Source organism: Ursus arctos, unplaced genomic scaffold (assembly GCF_023065955.2).
Source record: "Ursus arctos isolate Adak ecotype North America unplaced genomic scaffold, UrsArc2.0 scaffold_1, whole genome shotgun sequence".
In the NCBI taxonomy this organism is placed as follows: domain Eukaryota; kingdom Metazoa; phylum Chordata; class Mammalia; order Carnivora; family Ursidae; genus Ursus; species Ursus arctos.
In genome coordinates this window covers 67,909,977-67,925,351 of record NW_026622763.1, presented here as the reverse complement: position 1 = coordinate 67,925,351, position 15,375 = coordinate 67,909,977, and the positions used below count along the sequence as shown (strand labels likewise).

The 15,375-nt window shown below is 40.3% G+C and overlaps 1 protein-coding gene across 6 annotated transcripts in view; it reads right to left on the bottom strand.

The window, feature by feature from the left end:
- The window catches only part of MYO1B (myosin IB), a 174,747-nt gene that overhangs the window by 24,723 nt on the left and 134,649 nt on the right, over positions 1 to 15,375 (bottom strand). For all 6 annotated transcript variants that reach the window (XM_026492296.4, XM_048214435.2, XM_048214436.2 and 3 more), the window contains exons 14-20: positions 13,524 to 13,628; positions 11,243 to 11,305; positions 6,984 to 7,184; positions 5,557 to 5,783; positions 3,068 to 3,268; positions 1,325 to 1,418; positions 341 to 490 (exon numbers count right to left, since the gene is read on the bottom strand). In XM_026492296.4, the coding sequence (XP_026348081.2) occupies positions 341 to 490; positions 1,325 to 1,418; positions 3,068 to 3,268; positions 5,557 to 5,783; positions 6,984 to 7,184; positions 11,243 to 11,305; positions 13,524 to 13,628 (1,041 nt within the window). The remainder of the gene's footprint in view (positions 1 to 340; positions 491 to 1,324; positions 1,419 to 3,067; positions 3,269 to 5,556; positions 5,784 to 6,983; positions 7,185 to 11,242; positions 11,306 to 13,523; positions 13,629 to 15,375) is intronic.

The window sequence follows — 15,375 nt, the reverse complement described above, 5'->3', positions numbered from 1 at the left end:
ATTGCCTCTTCCAATCTGATGAGCAATTTCAAGATTTCGATTTCCCACTACATGTTTCTATATCAGCGGAAGGCAGCGCGACATATTAAACTTGAGCTTTAAAGTTGTCCTGGATCCAAACCTCATCTCTGCCACTCAGTGGCTGTGTGCCCATGGGCAAGTTACTTAACGACTCATGCCTCAGTTTCCCCGTCTTTGACAAAGGTACCACAAGAGCACTCATTCCATGAAGTTGCCGGGGGAACCGAATATGTAAAAATTACATACATAGTTAAGTATATAACAAATACTTGCAAAAGAGCATCATTATTACAGATTAAAAAAGGTGGGAGGCTCTTACTGCGTATCTCCTGTACCAGGCGGCTATCACAATTTGGCTTTTTCTCATTAGCAGGAAGTGTGTGCGGCATTTCCACCCCCGATAAATCTTCTGAATGAGAGTGGCCAAGTCCTCAAGACGCTGCTTCCTCAGGTCTTCTAGTTTGAATAACTAGTAAGAAACAATAGGTGGGTTTATCAAAAGTCTACCAAAATCTTATGACATGCATGAAAGACATCCCTAGGAGGAAAAAAGTCATGATGCTGGAATCAATCACATTGAGAAAAAAAATGAATTAACTGTTTTAATTGTAGATGATAGGGCTAACAACCCATGAGAAGACGTATTTGGATGAATTCATACAAGATCCACTATTAACAAGATGGTGATGTAGAATTTATGACCAATCAGAGAAGGGCTGACCCGGAAGCTCAGACTCACCTTCACACTATCCATGAGAACGCAACCATTAAGGGCAGGGAATTGTTGATGATGTTTCTCTTTTGAGCAACTCAAACATTTCCCAAATCACCGAAGACACTGCTGTGTTAATTATACTTCATGCTACTCTACATTCGTTTATAAAAACGTTTGTTCCCCTGCAGTTCCTACGTAAAATTTTAAGTGTCCTTTTTACCTTAAAATTTTTTTCAATAGGAATGCTTCCACGTACCTCAAAATAAGAGTTGTCTTTCCTAAAGTTATTGCGTAATCAGCTATAATCAATATAGACCAAATCTGCCTCCAATTCCTATGAATTAGGGAGGTTGTATTGTTGTAATAACTGTGCTGTACAATCTATCAGTTCAAAGACTTTGATGCTTCATAAAAAATACACATGTTCTACTGCCCCCTACTCGCTCATCCTCCTGGATGTCTGCAGAAAAAACAGGAATGTGCCCTCCTGGCAGCAGCCTGGGCGATGTTATGAAGTTAAATATCCTTTAAGGACTTGGCTATATGATTATAACGTGAGTTCAGAGTGCCAAAGTTTCGGTTACATACTGTTCTCGGGTTCCGGATGAATATCTTTGATCTACCGAAGGAGTATTCTTCTACAGGAATCTCTAATTCATTAAACAGAACCTCCACGCCAGCCCTATAAAAATAAATAAAAACAATGAGTTTTCTGAGTTACAAAAAGAGCTTATCTTCTCTTCAATCATGGTATCAGGTTCTCGGCACCATAAAAAAATAGCTTTATTTTCAAGTATAATTGGTCTTTCAGTAAGCAGGCTTTTGTCAAAGATTTTTCAGACTCAACTCCACAAATTAAACCAAACCCAGTAATGTTAAAAGAGTAAATTTGGGTTCAAACTATGTAATCTAAGAAAATATGGTATTAAAGCCAGTATCTTGATTTCATTAGCAGAGGCAATCTCTGTATCCAATATACCCGTAACAAAGTACCAACCAGAACCAGGAGGGGGTACAAGAAATTCACATCTATTTTGAACCCACTCAGTTAATTCTTGAAAATATTTTTAATATTGCGCTTGTGCCTCGTGGAGGTAGAGAGCCCAAGAGAGTGCTAGTGCCAGACCAATGGGGTGTAATGAAGCATGGCCTTATGTGATGGGAGCAAGGCCTGAACTGGGCTCTGATGTCTCCATCCTGGACCCCGGTTTCAACATCCACCTTTAACCAAACTTCACCCCACCTGCTTATGGACTAGGTGCCAGGCAGGGAGGGAAGACACGTTCTGTACATTATGGTAAATACCGACCATAATACCCTGGAAAGTAGCAGTGGGAACAAACAGTATCCAGATCCCACATTATCTGGGCATTGACTTGTGCAGTGGAGACCACATCATATGTCTGGAGTTCATCTCCTTGTAATACAGGGTGAGACTCTAATATTACTGATGTTCCCATTCCAGGCCGGGTCCAGTGAGAATGTGAAGGCAAAACCAGTACAGTGAAATCAAAGCCCTAGTTCCCGCACAGGCCCGTAAAACAGACATGCGGGCCTTCCTGTGCTCGTTGGGACAGCTTCTACCACCAGCAGAGAAGGGGCAACTTCTCTGACTGGCGAGAGCAGAAGGAAGAGCACAGGACAGGCAAAGCCTGTTTTCCCTTCTGCAGCAGCACACGCGTTCTCTCTGCATGTGGAGAGCTCACAGGGGCTGCTCCATGGGACGGGTCTGCAGTGGTCCGGCGCTCTGTCTGGGACTCGATGGCTGAGTACGACTCAGGGAGGATGGGCTGAAAGCCGTAGGACTGGGGATTCTGCCCTTTTCTCCAATCCAGCTTTCTCAGCAGTAACACTGACTCTGAGTCCTATCTGCTCTTGTATCTATTTCTCAGTTGGTGCAGACCCAGGTGGAGAGTGAGACCCTTGCCCCCACTCGCTGTCTGTCTCTGGGGTTAATTCCCCCAGAGAAAAAAACCAAAAAGCAGAGAGCAGTGATCCAAGATGCCTCTAACTCCTTTTATGATTCTACACAAATACACTTAGCAATTACAAATCCCCTCCTACGAACTTGCCACAGTGTATTTTTAAAATTCTACTGACATATAAGTTCCAAATGTGGATCTGATTAGCCCTGTTCAGACCTTACAATCGAGGCGTCTATAATCCATCAATAACTGGCACAAAATGGTACCCTGACGGAAGAGTGTCCAACACAGAGGATGCAGCCAACGTGCCGCAGAATCCTGCTCTAGTGACAGCATGTGACGAGAGCAGCACGGTGTTCGTATGCTTTAAAACTTCACTATTAAATGTGATCAATGAATTTCTTACCTTGCAGGTCCTTTCCAGTGAGGCCAGGTTTGTTTACAAAGCATTTTGTATCTTTCGAGGCACGGTTCATAGGCCTGCCTGAAGGCGTAGCCTGCCCTTCTCACTCGGACATTCTCTAGAAGACCCAGGTACCTGATCTGATGACATACTAGGGCCTCGGTGAAGATGTGTGCTGCTTTTTTATCATTTGGCTTGATGCACCTAAAAAATGACAAAGATTTTAGGTTTTAAATCTCTTATGGATAGATCTGTGTTTTACAAAGTATATAGTTATTTTGTGATAATTATTTATTATTCGTGGGAAACCTAGTCATTTCTCTTGACATTATTTCAAATCATTTTACAGAAACCTAAAAATGAATAGAATATGACATACATGTCAGTTAAAAAAGAATAAACTAATATATACAATAATAACATGGATGACTACCACTGACATTTCGTTGACTGAAATAAGCTTGACATAAAAGAGTACATATTTTTTTCATACCATTTATATGAAATTCAAGAAAAACAAACCTATGGTTAGAAATCAGTATTGCTGTTACCTCTGGGGAGAGGTAGGAGTGCAGATCGACAGAGAAGGGGCACAAAGGAACCTTCGGGGATGATGGAAATGTTTTGTATCTTGGTCTGGGTGGGGTTGCACAGGTGTATACATATGTAAAACTTCAACAAGCTGTACAATTAAGATTTATATACTTTACTATATTATTTATTTATTTGACACAGAGACAGCCAGCGAGAGAGGGAACACAAGCAGGGGGAGTGGGAGAGGAAGAAGCAGGCTCCCAGCAGAGGAGCCTGATGTGGGGCTCGATCCCAGAACACCGGGATCACGCCCTGAGCTGAAGGCAGACGCTTAATGACTGAGCCACCCAGGCGCCCCTATCTTCCTCCTTTTTAACAGGGCATTCTGCTGCCCAAGGAATGACTACATTTCCCAGCCTCTTCTGCAGGTAGGTGTGGCCATGTGATCAAAAGTCTGGCCGCTAGGATCACAACAGAATTAATATATGGCACTTCTGTGTGCATCCTTAAAAGGAAGGGACTTACACTCCCCTTGTTCTTCTCCTGCTAACTGCTGGCTGGGAATGTAGAGCCATGGTAGAAAGCCATCTTTGACAACATGGATGAGGGAAACACCCTGGGAACCACGGAGCGACAAAATAGAAAAAGGTGCTGGACTGGCCCTAGTCCTTAGAAGTTACATAAGAACTAAGTGAGTCTTGTTTAAGCCATTGTTATGTTTGGATCTTCTGGAAGCAATCTCTATATCTTAATTAATACACTGTTGAATATCTATGGCAATATCTGCCTATATATTCATCAGCTTATAGTTTATTAAGACTTCTTAGAGATACAGTAAAACCACTGAAAGGGAAGGGGAATGAATGAACATTCTGGGGTGAACAAATGTTCCTTATGTTGACCAGGGTGATAGCTGTCAAAGTATATACGGTGGTGAAAAAAATGACAGCTATTCACCTAGGATCTGTGCATATCACATCACGTAAATTGTTATTACATAATAATTTTTTTAAAGTCCACTTAATTGAGAATAACAAAAGCAACTGACCACAGAAAAGTTTCCTGTTTTTTTTTTCTTTCCTTTTTTGAGACTAGGATCTTTACCTACTGTATGTTCCAACCTGATTGCAATCAAACCAGTGGGTTTTAACTATTTATATTTGTTACTAATATAAATATTAGGTAAACAAACCACACAAAAATGTTCTTCCTGCTAGGTTCCTCACAACTGCCTTTTCAAAGACAGTTATGGAAGGGATGTACGGTGTGTGTGCACTATATGAAACCGGACCTATTAGACACACATCCCCCATTATCTAGTTCACCAAATACACACATTGAAAACTCCAATCCTCATTGGTCTTTACTGAATCTTGAGATCTAAGGTGCCCTGGAAACAGGAAAAAAAGACCACATGCTTCTGAAGGAATTCTTTCTGTAGCTTTGAAAAATTTAAGATTGTTTTGTGAGTCATTCCTTTCTCCAAATCTGTAAGTCTCATAGAAAAGAAAGAGACATATTTTCTAACACCAAAGTTGTAACTAAAAAGCCCCACTTGCTTTAATGCTGTGTTCTAAGTTAATGCAACAAGGTGAATCCAACAGAAGAGTTTTATGCAAAACCTTTACTAGAAAAACCCTTAGATTTCTGAACATGTCATGAAATAAAGATACAAAAAGTGAAAAACCCTATGTGCCAACAATGTAATTTCATTAAATAGCTATTCCCATTCTCCACCACGCTTCCCCTCCCACCTTCTTAAAATTCCCTGCTTGAAGGGGTGGGAGGGGCACTGGAGTATTTTTTAAGCAAACCCAAGATACCACATTATTCGACAGGTAAGAACTTCAGTTATCCTCTCTAGGGGCTATATTCAGATTTAGGCAAACAGGGAAATGGTCTTCCTTGAAAGTACCTTCCTAATGAACCTGTCAAAGAATTCTATGTGCCAGAAATACCTAATATAGTTTGGATTCTTGGTCTGGAGGTTTTTCATCAGTGTGGCCACAGATGCCTTGAACTGAGAGCCTGCTGTAGGAGGCCTTTTCAGGTTGATCTTGGCGGGGTTCCCTTCGGGGAACAAAGACTTGATGAGGGTGTGGCCCGCCTTCCACATGGCTTGGGACAGGTCTCGATAGAGAAGATCATTGTTTTTGTCAACAAATCCTTCCACCTGGTACAGCACCTATGAGCAACACATGAAACTCAACAGCTGATACACTGTAGTCCTGGGCATCACATAACTGCTCAAAATATTCCAAGACTATCTATAATGCAGCCTCTTCTTTCTCCATCAACCTCCCCGCTCCCCCGCCACATTAGTCACACTCCTAATACCGAATTAGCCTCCAAGTTTAAATTCCATCTGTCTAAATCACAGAAGAGTTCAAAATAAATTCTATTACGCTTCAGGATTTGCAAGAATAAACTCCAAAAATGCTATCATAACATTTTCAAAGGATTTTAGGCTTTTTTGGTGTTGGAACACATTTTTGAGGTTTTACTTTTCTTTCTTCTCTTTCTTTTTTTTTTAGTTCACATGTGCCAATTCTAGTCTGCTTAAAAGTAGACAGGAGAAAACAGAGATAGCACTGATATTTTCAGACCTCCTAACCAGGCAGAGAAATTGACCAGAAAAGTATCTTTTCTAAGGAAAAAAAAGTATCTTTTCTAAGGAAAAAAAAAAAAAAAGAAGTACCAAGTTCCAACTTTTTGAAATTAACAGAAATTCAGATACTATATACTTTTAATTTTTACTAAATATATAATTAAGAATGTTTTCCTCTTTGGAGTTTGCAACCTTGGGTAAAAGAAAGGAGGTATTCACATCAACTGATACTCTTTTAGGACTCTAAAAATTAAACTACTGTCAAGATTGGTTTTAACATTATCTTTACAGATCTTAGGTGGCATAAAACCAATTCCCTCAAATATTAAGCAAATGAATAAGTGCTTTTTTAAAAAAGAAGGTATTTTCCCCACTGTTGTTTCAAAATCTCAATCTAAGAATTCATTGTTTTTGCTAAGTGATCGTGCTTGTAAAACCTTACTGTCAGTCTTTAGAGACTAAGTTTTACTAGTAAATCTCCTTTTATTCGTGTTGACAGATCTATTTTTATAGGATAATGGAGAGCTTGGAGACAATAAAATCGATTTTTAAAATACATTCGAGCTCTTCCATTAAGACCACTGGCTTTTGCTTTCAGCTCTTAGTTAAGATTTTGCTCAACATGATCCAGATTCTACTTCTACTGAACAATTTACTGATTCTACGATTTTGGCAACTCATCTTACAAGTTGGCACTGGTCCAAACGCCACCTCTGAGGCATGGCCTTCTCAAGGGAAGGAGTGCAGGCTCCCTGGGTGCTCGCGGCTCCCCCATACCTTGCCAGCATAGTGCTGAATTCTGAAGCAGCTGTGAGGCAGGGATGTGTCATTGAGAAACCTAGAGCTCTTGCTCATCCTGCTCTCAAAGTGCTGGTGGGTGGCGCAGACTTGGTTGAGCTTCTCCAAGAAGGTCTCATCGGTGACTGTGCCAGGTCTCAGGCACTCCTCATCCAGCATGGCCAGGATCCCGTTTGTGTTCTGCGAAAAGGAAGTAAAAAGGGTTTCCTTCCTTCCTCACTGTATTGTTTAAATAATTATTCCTAATGACACCGTCAAACACAATTAACTTAGTCACGAGAAAATTCCGCTTGGTTACAACAAAAAGCACAGTATCAAAACAGGTCACAAAAAGCCACAGAAGTCGGCCCCCTTCCACAGTGTCACAGGTGTGTGTGCATGCTGGGGGGAGGAGGGGTCTCTCTCAGTCTCCCTCCCCCACCTCTGCCCCCCTCAGCCCCACCATCCCCACAGAACAGGACTTAGGACTGTCACCTCAGCTACCTCAGTGGGCTGTTGACTGAAATTCACATTGTTCGAAAAAGGCAAATCAGACCTCATACTCCAAACACACTCAGACACAAACGTAAATGTCAGAAACTAAATGTGACAATGAAATCTCTATGACATGTGGTCATAAATCACAAAACACAGTCTTCTAAGGCCATTATTTGATTCGTAGCTTGAGAAGGAAATTGGTTTCATATGTTTTCAGATTTTTCATGTGTTCAAAATACAGTTTATTTTCTAGCAAAAAAAAAAAAAAAAAGATGTGATTTGGGGATCAAGGCAATCAAGCTGTGTTTCAAGAATATCTGTTTAGAATAAAATTCCTCCGGGGTGCCTGAGTGGCTCAGTTGTTAAGCGTCTGCCTTCGGCTCAGGGCGTGATCCTGGTATTCTGGGTTCGAGCCCCACATCAGGCTCCTCTGCTGGAAGCCTGTTTCTTCCTCTCCCACTCCCCCTGCTTGTTTTTCCTCTTTCTGGCTGTCTCTATCTCTGTCAAATAAATAAATAAAATCTTAAAAAAAAAAAAAAAGAATAAAATTCCTCCACATAAAATTTCGAAATGGATGTTGAACACGAGTGAGAATTTGTTGTGTATTCAAACCCTATGATCATATTTATCCCAAGAGCAGTCAGCCCTGTTAAACTGAATCAAAAATCCGGAATCTTCTACTTTGCTAAATAAAGGCTGCTGTTCCTTGGATTGCCCCTATGGGCCCACACGTCTCCATTCCAAAGAGAACAATCCGCTCTACTGACCGTCAGCCCCACCCACTTCCGCCGGGCCAGAGCTCCGGGTTCCTCTCCCCTTCTCCTCACAAGGCCGTGACATCCTCTGACCAGCATTTGCTCATTCCACACAAAACCCCAGGGGAAGTGTGGACTCTCAGGAATCAAGTGTGTTCACAACAGCCCCAGAGTAAACATTATTGTTAGGTAACCCTGGAAGGAAACATTTCCTTTATGTACCCAGGTTCCTACGTGAACCTGAGTTTCTTCAATCATACGTGCACGGGGATTTGGGACTGAGATAATCTAGTTCAATTAAGTGTATTACTGTGGTTCTCTTTCTGTTTTTCCTTCTTGAAGGGAAATAATTAAGTTCAATGTTATATTTATGAAGGAAAATGTGCTAGTCGTGACTTGTGAAAGTTAAAGTTCTCACAGCCAATTACTTTGGTCACAAAATTTACAAGGAAAAAATTTTCAGTAAATTTACTGATTTTTCTGGATATTAGAGTTTTGAATTGCTTTAGGTGGAATGTTAGCATTCCAACATTGTTCAAATATTTCAAAACAAAGTTTATTTATTAATAGGAAAACAGTCATATTTCAGAATATCCAATTTAATGTTCCATTTAATTCAAGGTACAGCTTTCAGGAATATTTTGAAAACTGAGGGAATAGATACTGGATAATTACATAATGTCCAAAAGGTCTTGTTATAGATGAACAGAAAGTGACTTGCTGGACATTTAAAGCCTGTGATTCTATTCCAGCACTAACCTACCACTGACAGCTAAAAAGACTGCAGGACAATAAAGTTTACGCATTGTTTCAAAAACTTTCAGTAATTTTGTTATCGAGGCCCAGAGTGTGAGTAATATTTTTTTTTTTTAAAGATTTTATTTATTTATTCGACAGAGATAGAGACAGCCAGCGAGAGAGGGAACACAAGCAGGGGGAGTGGGAGAGGAAGAAGCAGACTCATAGCGGAAGAGCCTGATGTGGGACTCGATCCCATAACGCCGGGATCACGCCCTGAGCCGAAAGCAGACGATTAACCGCTGTGCCACCCAGGCGCCCCGCAGAGTGTGAGTAATATTAAGCATAAAAAAAGTTTCCAGGTTTTCACATACCAATCAATCTTCCTGCAATCAATTCATTTATAATAAACTACAGACTACGATGTAAAAACAAAATATTTAGTAACCTTTTGGAATCAAAGATTTATCTAGTATTTTTCATACTTTAAGCCTTTTCACATATATACAGACATAGCTGGCCACCTGAAAATTCCCGTGGCGCTGGGCCACCTGCAATGTCACACACATACACACACAATATCCCCCACATAGGTTGCTTGAACCAAGGCTGGGTCTACACTGGAGTCACTCCTGGGTCCCACTTAGCTCAGCTCCCATGACTGTCCCTTTATACTCCTTTGTATCTTAACTTGAAATGTTTTTTGTTATCTTACTTGAAGAACATGTAACTGGAAGACCATGTCCCTTTATCCTCCTTTACCTTAACTTGAAGAACATGTTTGTTGTTCTTTATTAATTTATTTTAAAAATGTTTTCCAGCTTTAGTGAGATACAGTTGACATAAAAGACTGTGGAATTTTAAGGTATACAAGGTGATAATTTGATACACTTGTATACTGCAAAATGATTACCACCACAGCCTTAGTTAACACCTCCATCACGTCACATAGTTACCATTTCTTTTCTGTGATGAGAACATTTAAGACCTACTCTCCTATTTTCTGATATATGATATGGCACTGTTAACTGTAATCACCACGCTATACATTAGGCCTCTAGAACTTACCTTGTAACTATTGAATGACATCTCCCCATTTCCCCCGCCCAGCCCCTAGCCACCACCATTCTATTGTTTGACTTTTTTAGCTTCTATATATAAGTGCTATCATGCAGCATTTGTCTTTCTCTGCCTAACTTATTTCACTTAGCGTAATGCCCTCAAGGTCCATCTGTTTTGTCACAAATGGCAGGATTTCCTTCTTTCTCATGGCTGAATAATATCCCATTGTATATATACACCACATCTTCTTTATCCATTCATCTACAGATGGACACTTAGGTTGTTTCCATATCTTGGCTATTGTGAATAATGCTGCAATTAACATGGGAGTAAGGATATCTCTTCGAGATCCTGATTCTGTTTCCTTTGCATATATATACCCAGAAGTGGAATTGCTGGATCATACAACAGTTCTATTTTTAATTTTTTGAGGAATTTCCATGCTGCCTTCTACTATGGCTGCACTAATCGACACTGCCACCAATAGTGCACAGAGGTTCCTTTTCCTCCACATCCTCACCAATAATTCTCTTTTTGATAATAACCATTGAACAGTGTATTAAAGAGCTTGCTGGAATTTTAGAAACGAAATGGATATTTGATTTGGCAAAAACATTTTTTCCGAGCCTCCTCTGACCAGTCAGTGCTCCTACTCCCAGGAGCCACGGACTGGACCTGGGCTCCCAGCACACAGCCGCATGGTGTGGCCGAGGGCCTGGCATGTGAATGTCATGCATGGGCTCTGTGACACGGCCATGGGAGGTGCATCGGAAATCCTAGCCAAGGATCAAAACGTCCCGCTGTCCATGTATGTGTTCGAGAACTGTGTATGATCTCTGATGGCAGAGTCTCCAGACTGTGCAGTTCTCTAAAGAACAGTGTCGAAATAGGGAAAAAGCTACAGCTCAACACCAAAGGCAGTGAGATCTTTCGTAAGCAGGAAATTATTACTAAGCAATTTTTTAGGAACTTGTACCCAATACTCACATTTTCTTTTTTCTTTTTTTTTTTAAGATTTTTTAATTTATTTATGTGAGAGACAGCCAGCGAGAGAGGGAACACAGCAGGGGAGTGGGAGAGGAAGAAGCAGGCTCCCAGCGGAGGAGCCTGATGTGGGACTCGATCCCGGAACGCCGGGATCACGCCCTGAGCCGAAGGCAGAGGCTTAACGACTGCGCCACCCAGGCGTCCCCAACCAATACTCACATTTTCTATTAGGTCACAAATGATAGCATTATTGAAGTAGTCAATGTGTGTCCATTCTATGCCCTGAGAAACAAAAGAGAACAAAATCAGATTCCATACGATGAGGCCACACACCACCATCTATAAAACAGCCACTGCGCCACATTACCATGCCTCACGTTCTCTCTGAGTATTTCCTTTATAAAATCAATGCTGCAAAATGTCATCTTCCGGTTCCCAAAACTTCCTGAATTTCAGCGGTCTACCACTGACATGATGTGACTAAAGTGCATGCCCTTGACCTGTTCTGAGACCGCCTCCCATTCCACTCTCCCATCTGTGGCAATTTCCCATGCACTTCATTGGCCCTGCGCCAAACATTTACTCAACAGGCCCTTGGGTCAATATTACTTTGTGTATATTTACAATGTTTATAAGGAAATAAGTCAGAACTTGATCCTAGGAATTTAAGGCCCACATTTTTTCTGTTCTTAATTTGTAATCACAAGGAAAAAATTAATTTTAGAGTCATCCCCATATTGTAGGGCAGTTGACTATTTCAAATGTAAAAATATCCCAGTGCTAAGACAAAATATTTCCAACATAAGGAAAGACACAAAAATCGACCTCCTGGTTCTGATACTAGCTATAAAGCCAAATCTGTGAGGCTAAATGTCATCATTCTGGATCTGCTTACAGTCTGCCTGTAAGTGTAAACATTTATTTTTCTTCTAAGGGGAATTTAATTCATACAGCAAGCTAGGGATCTTCCTATATATTCTTAGACGTGTTTTAGACAATCTGTACAAACTGTTTTAAGTTACAGATCAAAGTTTGGGCCATCTCCTCATGCTGAGAAGACAGGAAGAGAACGAATCTGGCTTTTAGGATGTTTACGTTAAAAAAGGTGCCAGCCAAGTATGAAATGTTTCTAAAGCATGGTGATCATTCTAAAAGAAAGATGGAATATTTATGATTTAGCTTTCGAGTACATGGGTTATTTTACTAAGACACTGCGGATAACAATCATATTAGAAAATTCTGTTATTGAAGCAAAAAAAAAAAAAAAGGATTCAGTGTCCTTAATGATTTATAATAACACTATAGAAAATGAAGAAAAATAGGTAATACCATTATTAAAATATTAAAGCAAACAAAAAGAAACAAAAATATAATATAATATAGATACAATATAATAATTTCTCCTTTTGTTTGAAGTAATTTTATACTTCAAGAAACATTATTTAAAAAAATGAAAGGGTGAAAACCACATATGGTTTTACGATTAAGGATGAACCTTTATAAACATTACTTCAGATTATTTTCAAATTACATTATGTAAGCTAATCCATACATAACACTAGTACACACCTGGCAATATAGTAAGCACTCAACAAACACTACCTGTTTTTATTATAAAATTTCAGAAAATCAATGCTTTTCAAGATTGAACAAAGTCTCAAAGTATTTCAAGTTTATATAGAGTGACACTGAACTTGGGTATATAGTTCTCCTGAGTTTTGGCAAATACATAGTGTCCTGTAACCACCACAACCAGCCTCCAAATTTCCCTTCAAGCTGCCCCTTTGCAGTCACGCTCTCTTCACAACTCCCGTCCTGGGCAACAACTGACTCTTCTGTCTCTGCCGCTTTGCCTTTTCTTGGACAACATATCATGGAATCCTACCATATGCAGTCTTTTGAATCTGGCTTCCTTCATTTAGCATAATGCATTTGAGATTCCTTCCTATCACTGTGTTTATCAATTGTTTTCTCCTTTTTTTTTTTTTTTGGACAATGGACTGACATTTTATTATTTTTTCTTTCATTTTTAATGTTTTATTCTGGAGTAGCCATGATTAATATTCTTCAGATAAGCCCTTGATCAAGTATTTGTTGGTCCACCCATGTTGCTGCAAATGGTGTCTGTTCCTTTTTATTGCCTGAGTAGTATGCTCTGGTATGGATGTACCATTGCTGTTTGCTCGTTCATCTGACTTTTTTTTTTGTTAACACACTGTTGTTTTACATCACTGCGTTAGAATCCATTAAGACTCAAGCCAATCAACTGATACTTACTGAGCACCTACTATGTGCCAGGCACTGTTCTAGGCACTAGCAGCAGAGCAGCAAAGATAATCCCAGTTAGTTTAGATGTCATAACAAACGAACTTTTAAAAGATAAAATAGGGTTAAACTTAGATAAATCTGATTTTAGGGTCCTGTTTATATTGACTTCTGAATCCACAATTTGTATGAAGAGTAAAAAAGAAGCCTTTAAAAAAGTGTATTTCCGCATTACCTCCCGTATATACTCCTCTTGCTCTTCTTTAAGAGTTAGTTCAATGAAGATTTGTTGTAGCTTTTCATTACAGTAATTAATAATGAACTGCTCAAAGCTGTTGTCCTACATGGAGAAAAATGAAGACAGCTTTATAAACCATGCCATTAGCTCTCCCACAGCAGGGACATTCTTAACATCTCAATCCACAAGAAATGTCGCACACACACACCGTCTCGCAGATATAACCGCGGCCCAGCACACAGAGGCTTACACACTGCAGGCACTCGAGAAATGGTTCACGAGCCAAGTAGGTGAATGACGTATACACAACTGATGCGGTATTTTGAAAGATGAAGATTTTTAGGTGACAGAGAAGCACCCCACACATGGTAAAAAAGTAAAAACATAAATAATTTCCCCTAAAGGATCCAAAAAAGAACAATGAGATTTATAATCTCTGTCACCCAAGTTCTCAATCTGCCATTCTGGGGCAAAACTCTGCAGCTCAAGAAAGTCTTCTTGACCTGACCTCTTGTTCCCCCATCCAGGGTCAGCTCCCTCATTCTGACTCTTAGATGCCAGCACTTTCTAAAAACCGCGCTACATGTATATGCGTGTGGGCATATGTGTACACGTGTACTGATTAGTTTCAGCCTTATCTGTCTCACTAGACGGGCAAGGGCTGACCACGTGTCTCTTCTGTTCACCAGCGTTAAACCCGTGCCTTGCACAGCACTTTGCACCTAGCAAGTCTCCACATGACTTGATGAGTGACTGAATGAGAGAAGTGCCTAAAAAAACAGAGATTCAAGGGAATCAGCACATCAAAATCATTTCCCTAGCGAGAAACTCTCTTCTCCGAAGGCTCACATATTCATCGCTTGTATGGTTCTCAGCAGCTTCTCCTTCATATTAGCGTTACCTCCTACGCACGCTGGTGGAAGGGCCAGGCCTACATCATCTCTGGGCCATCCGCAGGGCTTAACGTATTGCCATCAGTACTGAGGGCACAAAATGTGTGTCTGTTCAATGAATACACTTCCCCAAGAACTACACCACCTGGGAAGAGGTAGATCTGGTCATAAGATGTGTTATTTTCACCTCTATCGTCTGTCTTTGCGGAGAGGAGATGGTGGCTATGGGAGCAAGGGACGTATGACCCCACCACTGAAAAGCTGGACTCTCTTCCTTGCGAGGCGGCCAGTGCTGGCCCTAGCGAGCTACACCCCAGGGTGAAACTGAAGCTCGCTGCTGCTCGTGAACACACAGAGCAACTGACCTTCGAATCTCTCTGCTAAATGACGAAAGCAAAAAGTCATAGAGCTTTTCAAAAGCTGAACTTGCAAAATCAACTTTGCTCCTACATAGGACACGTTTTAAAACGAGACTTATGATGCAGGATCTGACTACATTCTTTCCCGGAATTCAGCTAAGGGTTTCCTATCACCAGTGATGAACTCATTAATCAGGGAGAACTTTTTCTAAACCATAAATGACACATACACATGATCGTTGGCTAATCTTTTAAATGTTAAATCCGGTCAAGGATAAGAGTTTTTTGTTTTTGGTTTTTAATCATGAAGGTTTTTACTAAAGGGAACACATTTATTTTCAATACTTTCAACAAACAGTCTGAGACATGAAGGGCATTCCCCAGTATTCATTTTCACATAAAGTTTTAAAAGCCATGTGCTCCAATCTTCAGGGCTTAACAGTTTTGATTAGAAGCTGACGTCAATCTGGTCTAGATGCCTTATTACAATATGATCAGGATAAGGCCATTTCTCTACAAGGAAGTCTGGCTTTCTTTGGTAAAATATATCCTTATATAATACTACTACCCTAAATGAAAAACTTATAAATGAAATTA